This window comes from Caretta caretta, chromosome 3 (genome assembly GCF_965140235.1).
Source record: "Caretta caretta isolate rCarCar2 chromosome 3, rCarCar1.hap1, whole genome shotgun sequence".
Classification (NCBI taxonomy): domain Eukaryota; kingdom Metazoa; phylum Chordata; order Testudines; family Cheloniidae; genus Caretta; species Caretta caretta.
In genome coordinates this window covers 142485872-142505218 of record NC_134208.1, presented here as the reverse complement: position 1 = coordinate 142505218, position 19347 = coordinate 142485872, and the positions used below count along the sequence as shown (strand labels likewise).

The 19347-nt window shown below is 42.5% G+C and overlaps 1 protein-coding gene across 4 annotated transcripts in view; it reads left to right on the top strand.

Annotated features, from left to right (window-relative positions):
- The window catches only part of SMYD3 (SET and MYND domain containing 3), a 663495-nt gene extending 644760 nt beyond the window's left edge, over positions 1 to 18735 (top strand). For 3 of the 4 annotated variants that reach the window (XM_075126977.1, XM_075126980.1, XM_075126979.1), the window contains 2 exons: positions 8585 to 8693; positions 18202 to 18735. In XM_075126977.1, the coding sequence (XP_074983078.1) occupies positions 8585 to 8693; positions 18202 to 18294 (202 nt within the window). In that variant the 3' untranslated portion in view covers positions 18295 to 18735. The remainder of the gene's footprint in view (positions 1 to 8584; positions 8694 to 18201) is intronic. The other variant, XM_075126978.1, reaches the window with a different exon arrangement.
- Positions 18736 to 19347: the final 612 nt, after the last annotated feature.

The window sequence follows — 19347 nt, the reverse complement described above, 5'->3', positions numbered from 1 at the left end:
ACTGTTGCTGGGAAGAAAAGATCAAGCCACACTGGGTGTTGCCAAGTCAGAGCGACAAAATGGTCCGCTCACAAAATGCAGAGGCCCAGGCTTGCATGACTTGTGCCTATGGTCAGCCCTTTAATTGCACTCCAAGGGGATGTAACATACTTAGAGTGGAAGATGGGTGTCTGCTCATTGATCTACTGTTGGAGAAGATAATGAATGCCAAAGTCACTGTCACAAAATTACACTGTCTCCAGTGTACATTGTTCTCTTGTAATTTAGCTCCCTCTCCCCCTGCTCTCCTTTATTATCTTTTACTCTTGCGTTACCGTTCTTTTTCTTGATCCTTTTACCTACTGCCCTCCTCCCTGCCGTTTTCACCCATTCCTCTTCCTTCACTTTCCTTTTGACCCTTTCCCCGCCTCTTTGGTACACATATTATGAAATAGGTTGCTACATTGCTGACTTAGTGGCCCTGTGGTAATGCCCTGCCCTGTGGGAGATGCATTCTCTTTGCCATCCTGGTCTCTTGCTTTTTTTTGGCTATTAGGGGACTGAAGCAATGTGCTCATCAACTGAAAGAAATGAATGCCCGGCACTGTTCAAAATAAGTGAGAGACACTGACCTGGTCCAGCCTGTCCACCTCAGCCAGAAAGATGGTAGCCACAAGGCAGGAATTTGAATATGGGAGTGCTGTAAGGACTCCTCAGGGATCAAGCAGGACATGCATGACCATCTCTGGAAAACCGTGCCCCACTGCCAGCTCTGAATCAGCATCTTCTTTCCTTGATATCTGAAATCAATAGCTTGATGCCAGAAAAAGGCAGAGCTTTCAAAGTGGACACTTTAGACTGACAGCTTGGGGGCAGGGCAGCTCAGCTGCTGTGTTAGGATTTTAAATTGGTGAGTGAGATGGATGGCGAATGAAAGTGAAAATTGCAGTAGATATTACTTGTGTCTGATTTGCCATTTAGTTAAGTTATAATTCACATTTTAGCAGAGCCAGCACCTGAGATGCTATCCATTTGATTAACCTGATACAAATTATCAGCATGTGGAACACAGCAAAAAGACCAAAGGACCGAGGAAATAATTTATTCAATGGGTATCTAATGTTTCTTGTGACTTCAGTTGATTTAGGCGTGCGTTTGATTATGTGGTCGTGTTAGTTAAATTACTGAAACAAGGTGTAGTGGGACATTGCTAGATCTGTATATGATGAAGGGGAATTTTGATCCATAATTTAGTAGTGCCAAATCCTGAACTTCCTACTGAGGCAAAAGTCCCATTGAAGGAACAAAAAGAAGTTCAGGATTTGGCACAAGAGTTTCTAAACTGAATGCTCTGGGCCTGATTTTTATTTCCACTACGGCTGCTTTACATCACTATAGCAGTGTAAAGAAGACATAAATTACATTTACAATCCCATTAAGGCCCTTTTGCACTGTCAGAATTGTGTAAAACAGCCCTTGGCTAAATGAGATTCAGGCCTTCTGCATGCAGAAAGGATGGTCTTGTGGTTGAAACACTGGCTCAGGGCTCAGTCAGGAGATCTAGGTTCAAGTCTTGGCTCTGCCAGAGATTTCCTATTGTGACCTGAGACAAATCACTTAATTTCTTTGTGCGTCAGTTTCCCATTTCTTCAGGGCAGGGGACTCTCTCATTCTGTACTTGTACAGTGCTTAGAATAGTGGGGCCTGAATCTAGGTGTTACAGTAATATAGCAGCAAGTCACCATTCACTGCTTCATTGTGTGAGAGGTTTTAAAGGGCAAAAATCTTAGGATATTTTCCCTTTCATTCCTTCTGAGTGCTGGTGGAGCTGTTAGGCATGTCACTCAGACATTACACTAGCAATTAGCACTAGAAAATCCTGACTCCTGGTGCCAAGGAGCCAATTTCACACTCCTAATCTACAGAGGTCAAGTTTGGGAAAGATTAAAAAAAGGGTGAGGCCTGCATTAAATTGTTCACTGCTGTTCTGATTGTTTCAGCAAGACACTGTGACAGGGGAATAAAACGGACAATAAACATTTCAGGGCAGCTGGAGTATATCACCTCTCCCCCAGGTGAAGGATTCAGTCTGCTGTTCTAAAATGACAGGCCTGCCACATAGAGGGGTAGGGTAATGTCACGTCCTGAAGGAGTTTAATCTTATCTGATCCACAGTAATAAATGGGAGGTTGTTAAGAACAAAATGAAATAAAAAAAAGCTAGAAAGAATAAGACTTTAAAAAAGGAGATAATCCTGAGCCCACCTTCCCAAACACAGACACAATAGCATGTTAGTCGGTACTGCTTTTAAAGGCTTGCGGATTATATTCTGCCCTTACCATTTAAAGTACAAAGCAAAATGCTTTAGTCCTGTTTCAAAAATATTTCCCTTCATATTTTCTTTCAACTTTGAATATGTTGAGCTCTCCAGTCAATAGACTGGTGGAGAGACTGTCTCTACACTAAATGCCAGTGCCATTTCTACACTAGCTGCCGGGCAATGCTCTTGCATGGGGCTGGTTAAATTATGTTAAAAGCACTAGAACTGGTTGGTTGAATTATATAAAAAAGTGATTTCAGACTATTTCTTCTGAATAGTGAATTTCCACATATGTTCTACTTCAACTTCAAGTTACTGGTCTTGATGCAGGAATTACCAGGTGAAATTCTATGGCCTGTGTTGTGTAGGAGGATTGCATGATCATGGTCCCTTCTGGCCTTCGAATCTATGACTGAATATAGTTCAGACTACTTTTATTGTTGAGGTCATAGAATTTGTTGTTTGAGTATTCACACAACCACTGATTTATTTGTGGACATGATAATAGATACCACACATTTCATGTATTTTAGCACAAATCATTATTTCTCCTTAAATTTATGCTGAAAATATGTTTCCCATAATTCTTTTGTTTAAAAAATTTCAGCCATTCAATCAAGGAGCAGAAAAAATATGTGAATTAGGTGACCAATCACACATTGTATAACAAAGAGCAAATAGCTGAGAACAGTTTACAAATAACCGACAGGTTGAAATTTGGTAAAATTTGGTATTTTGTTGAAATCATGAATAATGAGCATAGTCAAAGAAATCAAGATTGAGTCAAAACAGAAAATTAGGTCAAACTTGTTGGATAATTTATTTACAATGAATTCCACCAGCTTTAGATAATACATTTCCTTCAGAAGGCTGATGCTGACACCTCTGCATTCTGCTCATCATATTTCCTGTAGCCTGGTAGCTCATTCTTAATTCTCTCTCTGTTGCTAGAGATCCTTAAACTACTTCGGGTCTTCTATGCTGTTGTATTTACTTAACTTACACCAAGAGACGTTAGAGAACAAATTAAAACCATGTGTAGCACCAGCCCTTAGTGTCACCAAATTAAAAGGTCTTTTAACATTTCCATTATAAACCCTCATTTCAGGGTTTATAAATCCTGAGAGTTTTAAATCAGATCAGACTGAAGACAGAGGTGTAAGTGTGAGCCCCACAAATTGAATTACAGAAAATAGTGCAAATCTATTAATCTGTTTTAAATTGTAAAGCATCAGAAATGATAGTGGGTATAGATGCTCTCTTTTTTAATACCAAATGCTAGCTAAACTCACAAGAGAATGCAAAATTTCTGATTATTTAGCCAGGAAAGGGTAGAAATTGAATGGATTTGATTGTGGTACAGTATTAAAGAAAATGAAGTGCATAACTAAAACAAATCAGTCCTTGCTTTTTTATTTTATGGTGTCCTGTAATATGAGGACACCAAGAGGTCCCTCAAAGAAATGAACAGCAGATATATTTGGAACAAAGCAAAGGAAATACTTCTCCACAAAGCATATAGTCAGCTACTGTTGCAGGAGATCATCCAGGCAAAAATCATGGCTGAACTGGAAAAGGAGTTGATTATTTCAAAGTAGTTTGTAGCTATGGAAGCAAAGATAATTAAATCTCATTTTTTAGAATACGGGCCATATATTTAGCAGGTGTAAATTGGCATAGTTCCATTGAAAGCTTTCACCAGCTGCAAGTGCAGACCCATAACTTGATAGTCTACAGAACTGAAAAGTCTTCCTCTGTAAGGGACTGGGACATAGGCAATCTGGCCTAAAACTCCCAGCTGGGCTGGTGTCCATATGTCAAGGATGGCCACAAGATGGTAATCCATGAGCAGGAGTTGAGGAATCGCTAGAGCCAGATGCAATAAGGAAGAGTCAGGGTCACAGTCAGGCCGGGTTTAGAGACCAGAGATCAGAGGTAGTACCGGGCTGGAATCAGAAAGCAAGAGTCAGGATAGGACTGAAGATCAGAGATCAGAAAGCAAGGTGATATCTGGAGTTGCAGCAGGCCAGAAATCTGTATAGTTGCCCAGACCACTTCTTGGGGCCCCATCCAGGGTTAAATAGTGCACTTGACCAGTCAGAGGCCTGCAGGGTACTATCACTCAGTGGTTCTCAACCAATGGCTGCTTTTGGCCCAATCAGCACACAGCTGTGGTCCATGTGACATCCTCAGGGCCATACAGGTAGTATATATAGTGTGTGGTGTTAGGGGGCTTATTCCTTCACCCACTTACTTCCCTGGTCCTTCTTGCATGAACAGAGAGCAACAATACCTGAACTCCAAAAGTGCAAACAATTCGATGTTTATTGGGGTGAACTTTCAGCAAGTTCCAGTTCCAATAATTCCAGTTTCCTTCCTTAGTGTCTGTCATAAATATAAAGGGAAGGGTAAACACCTTTAAAATCTCTCCTGGCCAGAGGAAAAACCCTTTCACCTGTAAAGGGTTAAGAAGCTAGGATAACCTCTCTGGCACCTGACCACAATAAGTTTCTCTGCTCTTACTATACCTTAGGCCCAGATAAATCCATGAAAATCCTTCCTAGATTGAGGCTGTAAGATTCTTTGAGTCTTAGTGCTTTTTAAAGTATGTGTTTCTGTGTAAGGGTCTTTAGCCTCTTAGTGATGATCTTTAGATGTCAATCCCCTGGCTGGTGAATCCGTTCCTGAGTCTTAATTTTAACCACTTGTTTTGATCAGAGCAACTGTTGGGGATAATATATTGGTTCACAAATACCTGAGACATCATCTTAGTCCTTGCCATGCGCCAGTTTTTTGACAGTACACAGGAATGAGGATGCCTGGAAGAAGCCAACGGTATTTTGCCTCTTCACATTTCTCCCGGAAGAGCTGCATGTTGTTCAGATTCGTCTTGTAAGGTTGCCCAATGGATGTGCCTACACAGATGTTCCAATAGTTCAACAGATTTATTCCAGAAAATGGTGGCTAAACAGCTATTTCAAACGTTAGCACGAAGGCTCGCAAAATGTAACTAAACACATGCATAAGATCAGCACATAAATCAGCACAGTAAAACAGTTTTGTAAATATTTATGTACTCAGCGCTCAGTTTCACGCTTGCTTCCTCTACCACCTCCTCTTAAATTTCCACTTGCGTTAGTTTACGGCTGGAAGTGTTCTTGGTTGTGAGCCTGACATATTGTTTAATTGCCTTCTGCTTCGTCTAGTATCGTATATACCATAATCCTAAATCTTCCTGGATTCCAGTTATCTTAAGAACTGGACACAAATATCCATTTAGATACAGGGACAGATTCTATCTCAGATAAACCTTAGGAAATCTGGTCTAGCTCCACTGACATCAGTTGTTATTATTCAAGATTGGGGCCCCACCGTTCATGACATTCCACAGACACAATGGAAGAGACATCTCTGGCCTTGAGAAGCTTACAAGTTAGAGCCACAGTCGCGCATGAGCAAACTGCTATGCCCACACACAGCCCCGCTGAAGGCAGAGGGGCTCTGCACAGGCTCAGCAGCCTGCATGCATGCTAGACATGGCAGGATCAGGGCCTCAGAAGCCTATTATTATTATGTTATATTCATGTTTATTACAGTCGTGCCTAAAGACCAACCAAGAATAGGGCACTGTACAAACACAGAGTAGCAGACAGTCCCTGAGCTGGAGAGTTTACAGATGGATACAGGATGAGCAGAGGAGTAGAATGCACTAGCAAAGTGAACCGTGTGATGGTAGCAAATGTCATGTTAGTGCCATGATTTCTTTTAGGTAGGTTTAAATAGGAGGGCATCAGATAAATTGAAAGAAAAGGGAAGGAAGGGGGGATGAAGGAGACAGGGCAGGGGGGAAAGAGGATAGGAGGGGCAGGCCTGGAGTGAAGCTAAGATGAAACTGAGGAAAGGGGAGGGAGAGGTTTGGACAAACAGGCAATCAGCATAGGGCACAGGAAGTGCAGTCAAAAGTGTAGAAAGTTCTCGGAATGTCTGGAGGTCCCTTCTTTGGCTGCTTCTGCAGCAGCTCTGGCTGGTTCCTCTCTGCAGTTTCCCCCAAGGCCACATGGTGGGGAAGGGGGAGGCACCATCGGGTCCTAGTGATCCCAGAGCTGTGGGTGGTGGTCTTCCCTACACAATTCTGGATCTATGGGGTGCTGCAGGGGGTGGCCCCAGCTGGGCCCCATTTTAGCCCGTCCTCCAGTGTAGCAGTCATACTGACCTACAGTTGGTGGGGATAGAGGCATACAATCAGATATGTACCATTTATATGGATATTAGAAGGTTTTACTGAGGTATTGTAATTGATTGCCAGCTAACCATGTCTACCCCCTAAGTCATCGTTATTGAAGTTACTATTACTCCTCTGTAATCACACTGGAATCTGACCTACTCAGCTTCTATTACATTTTTCCTCCAGTATAACTGGGGATGGATGTCCCCGTGCCAATAGATGTAACAACCGAAACTGAAAACTAAAAATAAACTCACTGGTTATTTTCAAGTGTTCAAACCAATTGTCTGTTCGGAGTCATGGATTCTTGAAAACTTTGACTGCCATATTCACTAGCTACTGACACTGCTACTGCTGATCTTTTTCTTCACTCTGGTCTAGTGGTTCTCAATTCCTTTTGGTCAGAGAAAAGGCCAAACAAATCATCTTGCAATCTAACGCATCCCCATAGTGCTTTGTGGTTACAAAGGATGGAGATTTTGAAGGCATGGGATAATTTTTTTGGCTATTTTAAGGATGAGTTGGCTTTTGCTGCTTGAAGGGGGGCTTTCTGGGGGAAGAGGCTGTTGTTGCTGGGTCTCATCCATATTGTGCATGTGTCAGAAATACGTTACCTATGTATCTTTGTATATCTTCGTGGCAGCTTTTTGGAATCAACAGAAACTTTCTTTGTGTTTACTTTACATGATGTTTATATTTCCATACTTCATTTGGAATTTGTAATCAGGGAACTTTCTACTTCATTGCTATTGAAATAGATGCCTATATTTACTCAGGGTTGCATTTTCAGCATAGAGTGAAAGGGGAAGGTAATTTATCCCCCTTTCATATGGATTTTCTGCGCATTTCCTGCACATCCGACTTGTTCAAATCATTTAATTTGTTATCAGGTTATTTATTTTTAATTTCTCCAGACAATGGGCTTAATTCTCCTCTCACCTACAATGGTGTAAATCAGAAATAAATCTGCTGAAGTTAGTGGAATCCCGTAGGTAAGGACAGGATAAGTGAAAGGAGAATCTAGTCCACCATTTTGAAAATGTTCCTACTGAATTGTAAAAGAGGACATGTCTCTTCCCAGGGATTTTATAGTCAGCGCTTCTTCCAATGATTATACTCAGAAAGAACCTTTAAGAGTTCATTATTGGTGTAATGGAGAAAATGGATTATTTATATTGATCAGAGGTGATGCTTATCCTTGCGGAATCATATGCTTTGGTCCTTAATCTTCAACGTGCATGATTAATAAAGATATGCTCTGCAATTTTGGAAATGCGGAATGGTTGCCATTCAATGCTGACACTTCCACAGTGTACTGTGGTACCACAGCATTACATGTGTTCCCTGCTCTAAACACAAGAGGGCGTGAATCGTGATTCTGCTTTCATCCGCCTAAACTAATTTAAGTCAGGAGTGAAATGGAGCGTTGGCCTTGTGTAAAACTGAGATAATTGAGAGCATTTGTGAGAGATCAAATACGTCCTACTTGCTCTTGATACCTTGTCCAGACAATGCCCAGCCCTGTGACTAGAAGCTTCCTGGAACATATTCTCTCCCAACTGTTTTATGGGAGGGAACTCCACAGGCAGCTCTCAAAATCAGCACACACACTGTTTTTGTCATAAGGTTTCCATGCATTTCCTCTCCTGTGGGTTTACCCTGAATGAGGAATCCAGGGTTGGGCTCCATGTTGAAACTTCCCTTTGAAAATGAAATCGCTTTGGTGGTATTGAGACTGAAAGTCTCTCTCTCTCTTTTTTTGAACACCAAGTACAGTAAATGTGACTGTACTATCCAACAGTAGTGTATGAGATAATCCCATCCCCTGTCACTTTCTAACAGGATAATGTAAAAGGTATTCCACAGAGACAGACAATAATAATTTGTTAATTCCCCTCAGTATTTCATGCTTCTTAGTAGTGCAGCTAATTTTCTCTGAGTACTTTATTAAAATTCACAATGATTTTGCAGTCCCACCCTAATAGCTCTCCACGGAGGCAGAGACTGTGAAGGTGAGAGCTGACAGAGTGACACTATATTTTTCCTCCTCTTCTCCACAGACTGTATTATTCCAGCTTTCATCCCTTGAGGGCTGTCCAGTTGATGAGAGTGGGCAAATTGCAGCATACTCAAGACATGTTTTCTCAAGCACTGGAAACCTTGAAGCAGGTCAGTGTTGACTACTGTGTTCCTCCCCTCCCATATCCTCCATGAATCCTCCATATTTTCCTCCCCTTCCAGCTCTGATTGCACCTTACGCTTCTGAATACCATTCCCCAGTCTTTCTCTCAGTGCCAACTCCCCAGGCAATAACTGCAGAGCGTGGTGATGGGTCATTGTTGCTTAGTGTTTCAAGTGCAGGCTTCCTTTAATATCAGTCATTTTTAATTACTAGTCAGTAGCACAAAGGTGCCATTAATCACCCCCTAACCTTGAATGGAAAACAGCTATTAAATTGGAGAAGGGTAAAAATATTTCAGTGCCTTATGCAGTTCTTCTCCCTTCTTCTTATTTCTGACTATGCCCTGAGTTGTTCCTTGTCAGAGTGGGTGTGAAGGGTAAAAAAGAAGGAGAAACTGGTAATGTTAAATGGCCAGATGCTCTTCTTCTCCTACGAGGGAGGAAAAGTGGGTGTAATTCCAATGGGAACTGTGGAAGGAGGATAGCAATGGTTGTGCTGCATTCCCCACCCTCCTGCTCCCAAACAGAAGCCCTTCCCCACATTTCCACAGGTTCTGGGCTCTGTGAGTTGAGAGAGGAGCTCAATTTGTTTTAACACTTGTGTTTTCTTACAAGCCCCACTTCAAATCAGTGAGCAGCTTCTGTTAATCCATGCTATTTTTTATCATTCCAATTCTTTCTCTCACTGGGATCCGTTTTGGCAGATGCTTCCTATCTAGTTATATTCCAGGTTTAAGCCGTCCCTGTTGTGCCTGAACTGAGTTTATATTCCCTTCCTTCCACCCCAGGCTCTGCTCTGCCATTATATTACCATTATTACCATTTAAAAAATATTGAAGAAAACACACACACAGGCGGTTTGTATCTCTGCTCCACAGCAGCTTTTGGGACATTAGGTTATAAGTCATCTCCCATCCCAAGCTCCCAATAAGACTTGCTGCCCCAATGCCTTCTGGCTACTACTTTGTAATATTGATGTTGCCCATTTCAGAGTCAGGCCTGAAGGAGCTACACACAGTGAGGTCCTATACCAGTTTCTCTCCCCATCTCCGGTGTCTGACACTCTCTCCTTTTTTCCTCTGCTCATTGCCTCAGAAAGCCATCTGCTCCATCCTTTTGTCTTTTTGCTGCTAGGCTAGGACGGGGCTCAGCACTGACGCCAGGCAAGGCTTTCTGTTGAAACTGTATCACAAAACACAAGCGCTACACAGCACCTAATTGGTATGCTTTGCTACAAGGCTGGCTGAAGCAGCAGTTTCATTTTACACTCACTCCTGTCATGTTCTTTGTGGGACTCGCGTTCATGTGAGACTTGGCGCTACCCAGAAGCTGCTACCGTGTAGCCGAGCAAGCAGAAATAGCTGATGCTGTACACGGGGGCCTGAGTCTTCTCTCACTTACATTAGTGTAAATCTGGAGTAACTCTGCTGAAGTCAGTGGAGATACATTGTGTAAGTGGGAGGAAACTTGGGCGTAGAGAACATTTGCACCCCACGGCTCTGTGGAATTCTGGGAAATGTCAAGCCTTTTCATCAGCTTAAGTCATATATCAATAAGGTTATGGCTCCATCAGACCAGGGGCAAGGACATTCATTCTCACAAAGAAACAAAGCCTATTCACCATTTCCATATCCCTAGCATACACAGCCAGAGTCATGGCTTTGGATGCATATGCACAGCTCCCATTGAAGTGAATGGGAGTCCCATGCAGGTATCTGGGCATTATATTTTCCCCATGTGTGTAAGTTAGCAAATTAAAAGAAGTGATCCTCATAGCTGTCTACCCCCAAATCATCACCTTCTGTGCTGCATAATCATTTACATTGAGCTCAGACTCCTTTCCCTCCAGAACTTGTTGTACTCTTAAATGATAAATGATTCCTAAAAGCTTCTTAGCTCAGTAGAAAGGAGCAATAGAAAATGTCATAGCGTCTGATGATTGTTACTGAAACAAAGGAGCCCAAGCTACACAGAATGAGGTGGGCTGGGGAGCGAGAATGGCCTTGCGGTTACCCTCTGACTCAGGAGATGTGGGTTCTTTGTATCTACGGTACTTCTATGGCCTCATCACCCTAGTATCTGAGCACCTCACAACCTTTAATGTGTTTATCCCAGTGAGATAGGGAAGCACTTTTATCCATTTTTACAGGTAGGGAAATGAGGCACACAGAGGTGAAGTCAGTTGCCCAACATCACACTTGAAGGCTGTGGTAGAACAAAGAATTGAATCCAGGTCTCCACAGTCCCAATCCAGTGCCCTACACACTGAACCCTCCTTCTTTTCCGAGGGGTCTGTTTCTTGCTCTGCCACGGATTTCCTATGTGGTCTTGGGCAAGTCACTTTGCCTCCGTGCCTCAGTTCCCCACTTGTAAGACATAGAGTGAGAGACAAGCACTAAACAACAGCATGGTACAGGTGAAGATGGCAGCCACTGACAGCAATATGAGCAACATCAGGCTTAGTGTATTAATGGTCACCTGCTGATTGCCCCTGAGGACAGTGGAGCTGCACTGATGTAATGGAGAGCAGAGTTTGTCCCATTCTTCTTAACGTTATGTGGTTGGATTCTGTACACCCTGAATTTCAAGATGCAGATGCACTAAGATCATTTTCAAAAAGAAAAGGAGTACTAGTGGCACCTTAGAGACTAACCAATTGGTTAGTCTCTAAGGTGCCACTAGTACTCCTTTTCTTTTTGCGAATACAGACACGGCTGCTAACACGGCTGCTACTCTGAAACCCATAAGATCATTTTGCCTCTTTCTCCTCCTTTTCCCTGGGATGGTCCTTGTAAATGGGCTTGATTTTTTTCTCAGTTCCATGAGAATAACTGAGAGCACGCTCTGACCCAAAGTATAGATTGATATTATTTTATTTCTTTTCCATTTATCTTCTATGTTTGTTTAGCAGTGATACAATTGAGGAACTTAAGAGCTGTCTCCTTCAATGCAGACATTGTCTGTATATTTGTATTCCCATTACTTAACATCCATATACTACATGTGTAAATTACTATTTTATATTCCTTACAAAATTGTTTACAGGTTGATTGAGGTTTAACAATTGATTATGAATGTATGTTGAATAGTTGAGAACTTCCATGTTTTTAATAATAAATTAGTATTTAATGTGATGTCTGTCCTAGCTAGTCTTAGTAAGTTAAATCCTCACTTGATAGGTTTAATTTAAATTGTGTCCAATTGTGGTTATTAAAAAAGCTGATGAGAAAGTAATAAATTCTGGTTCCTTTTCATTATTCAGCAATGAGCCATATGGCTGTCTGGTGCCAGCTAATATGCGTTGCCATTTCCCCTATGACATTTATAGCTTGCGAACATGCGCAGTTCCCTGGTCAGGAGATGGAATGAGTCCTCAGTCCGAGTTCAGCTTTCATAGATGTTACTATAACATTCTAGTGGGTGTACATGCATCTTGCCTGGTATTAGTTTTTCTGATTCTCTTATGTTATTGTAAGAAACTAGATAGAAATGGTCATCAGGAGAATCCCCATAGAACTGGCTGAATGTATGATTTGGATGAACTAAAGGGGTGTTTGGTTGTTTTAAACTATATTGCCAGTTTGGGGTCAGCTTGCCACTTTAAGATCTGCTTTCAGTAAGGGGAACAGGAGTACTTGTGGCACCTTAGAGACTAACAAATTCGTGTAGCCCACGAAAGCTTATGCTCAATAAATATGTTAGTCTCTAAGGTGCCACAAGTACTCCTGTTCTTTTTGCAGATACAGACTAACATGGCTGCTACTCTGAAACCTTCAGTAAGGGGTGGCACATAGCAGTGTTTCTCCAGGAACTGACCAGGGAGGGAACAGGGAATCACAGAATCACAATGTCCAGCCTTGCTCCCCTCTTTCTTTCATGGATGAGTAATCTGCTATTGATCTTCACCTTAGCTAATTACTTCCCCATCTGTGCCAGCTCAGCTGCACTGGTTGGTGTATTGAGAAAGCCAAAGCTGAGGGTCCACCCATTCCCCATGCGGCCTGCCCTCCCCTCATCCACCTGCATGAAACTGGGGAGACCGGTAACGTAGGTAGCCTGTGAAGGGGACTAACGGGCTGCCTTGTGCTACCTTGTAAATCAGAGTAAAATGTGGCTTCTTATGCTAAATCCATCCCTGGTGTAACTCTCATAAAGTCATAAAGTTATGCTGGGGCTGGATTTGGCCCTTTGCAATTAGATATGTTAGAGTCCCTCCCTGTGTTCAGGAACTGCTATACTCTAGTCCTCTGTTTAATGCATTCCAACACTGAATATCATCCTTCCTGGAACGTTAGCCAGACTGATTTCAGTGTTAGTGTTAAGGAGAAGGATTTGGGATAGACAGAAGGAATTGGGATCTGAGTGAGATTCACATCACTCATGTAAATCCCATGTAATCTGATTTCCACAGCCACTACTCCAGCTTGTGGGTTGACAACCCCCTCTGCATTATGTGTGCAGTGTATTAAGACCCCCGAATACACAAATGTCATGCCCCTTCCCCTTGGCTGCCCCTATTGCTGCATTCCATGTCAGCCCACTATCAACGCCCGCCTGCACCATTTACCTCTTGTCTCCGCAGCTCCAAATTGGGGGTTAAATGATGCAAAGGACCTTGTAATGGCCCTCTCCACCATAGTGAATTTCTGGCTGTAAGAATACATTAGATCCTCCAGTAGGAAATGGCCACATTACAGGGAGGCAATACTGTACTTCTGGAATACAATCTGAAACTGGCTCATTTTAACAAAGGCAAATTAATTTCTTTTTTTATTGTTAATAGCTAGACTCTGTATTGCTCGTGATTTGAAAAAATGTGACCCCACTATGGAACTGTGGTATAGTAAAATATAGACTGTCCTTGTAGTGGAAAAGCTTTCACACAAAGTATATGCACAAGAGGAGGATAAGTATTTAGAAATTTGGTCACACTGTTTAGCATACTCAGAAGAGGAGGGCTGCCCAGCTGGCAAGCCAGAATCTTTAGCCAGGTTCTTTGAATATTAACCTGATCCTGAACGGGTGATCTATGATCTAGTATATTAATGTTTTATTATAACTCTGCCTTACTAAAAAGTTTGAAAAAAAATGAACACGGGAGAGTAAGATTATAGTTCAGTGAAACATTTGCCAGCAAATAGCTGTAGCTGAGCTGCAGATTGGCTTTGAGGAGCCAGGAATGGTTCTAATAAATTGGCAATAATGGAAGTGCACAAGTGAGCTATCAGGAGAAAAGATACCTGAAGGAGCAGCACTGTCATATTAGGTCAACGGCAGAAGTGTGTGCCTAGAGCACATGGGAAACCTCTGTCAAGGAAAGAGGTATGATTGACTTCTAGGGCACTTGTTGACCAAAGCATTAAAAACTGATTTAAATAGTAATCACCTATCACAGTTCAGAAAGGTAATTCCTCACCATTCAAAGCTTGCGCACAACTGGACTTTGGGGAACTAAGTGGAGCAGGGGGCTGGAATTCATCTTCCATCCCATGGCTGTTCCGTAGGGCTGCAGCACCGTTCCTTCTCGGCTTTTACTCTATCCTTGGGGCTTGGGTAATGGCCACTGCCCCATCATTCCATGGTTTTGTGACACTTGAGGCCAGATGGCATGTGGCCTTTAACTGGCTGCACAAGGCAGGTTGGGGCAGTGAATGGCTGGGCAAAGTTCAGTCCCTGCATTTACCTGAGCACAGGAACTACTTGCTTCTGGGACCTGTTGGGGCAGTTATCACCCCTTAAAAGGCCTGGAAGAAGGACTAGGTTTCTCACCCAGCTCACTTACCCTGGAGGACAGAGCACACAGCATCCCACTAACAGGTGGCACTACGTGGTTCGCTTCCCTGTGACCCATGGATCTCTTCCTGAGGAGGTGCAGCTCTGTGAGCAGACGCTCAGTGTGTAACTGGTCCTGTCCCCGGCATCCTAGCCATGCCATTCTATTCAATGCAGAGTCCCCGCTGCCTGGATGTTTTGCTCATGAGTCCCCTGTTACAGCACTAACCTGTCCCTCCACTCTAGTGTGCCCATCACTATAAATGAGCGGGATCAATTTCTTCACTGTAATCCCAGTAGCTGAGGTAGTGGCATGATGTTTATAAACATGCAAATAAGAAAATTTTTATACACACTATGGTGACACATTATCCAGATGCTGAGCTGTGTCCTTTCCTAGCATAACCCAGCACCATTATTACCCTTTGGTAAGTGGAAGAGAAAGCGGGGTAAACCCTCTCAGCCCAGTTGCCATGCAACACCTGAGAAATCCCCCTTTATATAAACAGATTTTTGTTCTAGACCTTGCTTCCATTCTGTGTGAGCAACAGTAGCTGTGATTATTGTAAAATGAGGCTGAATCTAAAGGCTTTTGTTCTTCCTTTACCCTGTGTAACAAGCATTTGTTTTAATCAAGAGACACAGGTGAAACAAAAATAATTTCTCCAGTACACTGGCCTTCACATTGTACCACATCAGTGCAATGCAGTTTGCTTTCTTCTTTCATCATGATGGAGTGATGCGTCAATACATTTGCATACGGATACATGCATCTTTGATGTTCAGCACCTCGTCCAATCCCAGTGAAAATCAGACACAAATGAATGTGCTGTGCTTTCATTTGCATTCATAGAGGCACATTCATACCAATCATCTAATGGGTTTTTATATTCTTGAGGGAGAAACTGTGTGGCTGATGACACCATGCCCTGTGTTGCAGCGGTACGATTACTGTAGTTCTTCATAATTAGATTTATTCCTTAAACTGAGAGGGAGACCACAAGATCCAGCCTCATCTCTGTTACTTACTGTGGGAAGTCTGAAAAGCTTAAGAGAACAGGCTAGTGTTCCGAAAACAAAAACTGCATTTGCCTTTCTGAGCTTCAGCTTGGTAGAAAGTGTTTTACACTGCGTGAAAATCACGCCAGGATAGCAGGCCTGCACAAGGCCCTCAGCACCACTTAAGCCCTCCAGTGGCTCCAGGATTAGGGTTTAAGATGTCATTGATAAACTTGCCATTGATTTTAATGGAACCAGGATAGGACCCTTAATGCAGGGTTTAATTGGAGCCCTCTGCAATAAGGTGATGTTCACCCTGGAAAGAGAAAATGAGAGAGACCAGATGCAATATTTGCCATCGTAACGGTAAGGTGTCTGGGAGGGAAGAGAAGTGTTATGTTCATTAGTGGTGACCAGAGCTGGGCGAATCACTGATTTTTTTAGTTCGCTGGCAGTTTCAAATCAAGGGGGAAGAAAGGTGATTTGGGTTGAACCAAAACGCCGAACAAAAAGTTGCAAATTGAAAACGTCCATTTTGGATTAAATGAAACAGGTCGTTTGACCCAAAATGTTTTGTTTCTGGGCATTTTTAAAGGGCTCAATTCATAAAATGATCAGGAGACGCTGCCTATGTTGTAATGTTTAACCCCATCGTTAGGAACTCAGCAGGGGAATGGGAGATATAGGTTTGAATCTCCACGCTGGAGCAGGGATTGGAACCTAGGTTTCGCTCTTTCCAGGTGGGTACCCTAACCGCCCTACTCTAAAGACCATCGTGCTTGTTCCCATTGACTGCTCTGGTATGTTATACAAAGAGGAGCCGTTTCATCCCACCAGATTATGTATATTATTTCAATTCCAAATAAGGTTCATAGAATCGTAGAATATCAGAGTTGAAAGGAACCTCAGGAGGTCATCTAGTCCAACCCCCTGCTCAAAGCAGGACCAATCCCCAACTAAATCGTCCCAGCCAGGGCTTTGTCAAGCCTGACCTTAAAAACCTCTAAGGAAGGAGATTCCACCACCTCCCTAGGTAACGCATTCCAGTGCTTCACCACCCTCCTAGTGAAAAAGTTTTTCCTAATATCCAACCTAAACCTCCCCCACTGCAACTTGAGACCATTACTCCTTGTTCTGTCCTCTGCTACCACTGAGAACAGTCTAGAGCCATCCTCTTTGGAACCCCCTTTCAGGTAGTTGAAAGCAGCTATCAAATCCCCACTCATTCTTCTCTTCCGCAGACTAAACAATCCCAGTTCCCTCAGCCTCTCCTCATAAGTCATGTGTTCCAGTCCCCTACTCATTTTTGTTGCCCTCTGCTGGATGTTTTCCAATTTTTCCACATCCTTCTTGTAGTGTGGGGCCCAAAAGTGGACACAGTACTCCAGATGAGGCCTCACCAATGTTGAATAGAGGCGAACGATCACATCCCTCTATTTGCTGGCAATGCTCCTACTTATACATCCCAAAATGCCATTGGCCTTGTTGGCAGCCAGGGCACACTATTGACTCATATCCAGCTTCTTGTCCACTGTAACCCATAGGTCCTTTTCTGCAGGACTGCTGCCTAGCCATTCGGTCCCTAGTCTGTAGCGATGCATGGGATTCTTCCGTCCTAAGTGCAGGACTCTGCACTTGTCCTTGTTGAACCTCATCAGATTTCTTTTGGCCAAATCCTCTAATTTGTCTAGGTCCCTCTGTATCCTATCCCTACTCTCCAGCATATCTACCTCTCCTCCCAGTTTAGTGTCATCTGCAAACTTGCTGAGAGTGCAATCCACGCCATCCTCCAGATCATTAATGAAGATATTGAACAAAACTGGCCCCAGGACTGGCCCTTGGGGCACTCCACTTGATACCAGCTGCCAACTAGACATGGAGCCATTGATCACTACCCGTTGAGCCCGACAATCTAGCCAGCTTTCTATCCACCTTATAGTTCATTCATCCAGCCCATACTTCTCTAAGTTGCTGGCAAGAATACTGTGAGTTTCCGAACACTGTTTAAGAAAAGATTCTTCCCCAACAGCAGAATGATTGAAATCTGGTCTCTCAGACTTGAGAACCAGAGCAGGAATCTGTCAAAAGCAGTATGAATGAATCGGGAAATGTCTTATGAGATGTAATGGCCTTGGTGTGACTTAAGATGGGGGCATTTCAGGAATTTCTAAGGCAGGGAATCACCAGCACAATAGACAGGGAGCAGCAGAGTAGGTGGCATTGGCAAGTCCACATGTAGACTGTGTTCCTTAGAACAGTGACTCTCAACCTTTCCAGACGACTGTACCACTTTCAGGAGCCTGATTTGTCTTGCGTACCCCCAAGTTTCACCTCACTTAAAAACTATTTGCTTACAAAATCAGACATAAAAATAAAAAAGTGTCACAGCTTGCTATTAATGAAAAATTGCTTACTTTCTCATTTTTACAATATAATTATAAATCAATTGGAATATGAATATTGTACTCACATTTCAGTGTATAGTTTATAGAGTGATATAAACAAGTCGTTGTCTGTATAAAATTTCAGTTTGCACTGACTTCACTAGTGCTTTTTATCTAGCTTGTCATAAAACTAGGCCAATATCTAGATGAGTTGATGTACTCCCTGGAAGACCTCTGCATGCCCCAGGTTGAAAATCACTGCCCTAAAGTAAAGCTGCAGATGTGAACTTGAAGGTAAGAAATGGTGAACTAACCTGTCCCTTTTCCTCTCTCTTCTCAAGGCTTATAACATTATGAAAGTTACACATGGAGCAGATCACAGCCTGGTGCAAGACCTTATGAAACTTAAGGAACAGTGTGAAGCTGGCATGTGAGCAGAGTGAGGATGATCTCAGACTGGAAAACTAACATTCAGGGGAGAAGGAAAGCAAATCTTTTTTGTATTGACATTCTATGACCTGAGCCAAAGCCCTCTGAATTCATTGGAATGACTCCCATTGAGTTTGGTAGGCTTTGGATCAGGCCCTATTTCCTTTGCTAAAATGTTAAATGTTTATTAGCTTTGCTGTTCTACAGTGTAATTTTCCTCACTGAATTCAAATGTGGAGAAATACAGGCCATTTTGAGAGAGAGTCTACTCTCTGGGAAGCAAATAAGTCTTAGCAATTGATGTTCAAGTTACACGTTGGTAATAAAAATCATACCTGTATACAGAATGCTGCTGTGCACAAATCAGCATCTTCTTTGGCTGTTTATGAGGGGTTTAAATGGTCCCTCTCTATGTTTATTTTTTAATAAATAGGTTTGAAATAAAAGCCCAGTTTCAAATGGCTCTGGACATAGGAAGAGTTTGAAATCTAAAGTCAGACCCAGCCAGTACTTGTCTCACCATTCTGTTGGTTTCCTTCTCACACTCTAAACTAAGTTCTTCTTTCCAGGCTGCTCTTTATGTGTAGAATGGCCTCTGAATCCCAGCTTGCCAAATCACCACCGTCCTCCGTGCTTATTCAAATCCCTCCTTAAGCCTGTTTTTTTTCTGCCATGCCCACAATTTGTGAATTCATAATAAAAGAGTAAATATGTAGTTAGAGATCCTCATCTGTTGTAAATCCATGTATCAATGGCTAATTGACTATGCAAGTTTATACCAGCTGAGAATCTGGCCCCAGATACATAATCATATAGATATATAAAAAACATAAATTATTCCCTCCTCTTGATTTCCCAGCATATCTTGTCTCTGAAGGCCTGATTCAAAGCCCATGGAAGTCAATAGAAAGACTCCTGATGAGCGGAGTGACTTTACCCTCTAGATTGTAAGCTCTTCAAGGCAGTACCTGTCTTTAGTTTGTGTCTTGAACGGGGCCCAGCACATGTATAGCACTTCCCGATAATATAACAATATCTATATTTTACAAATGTCTCCT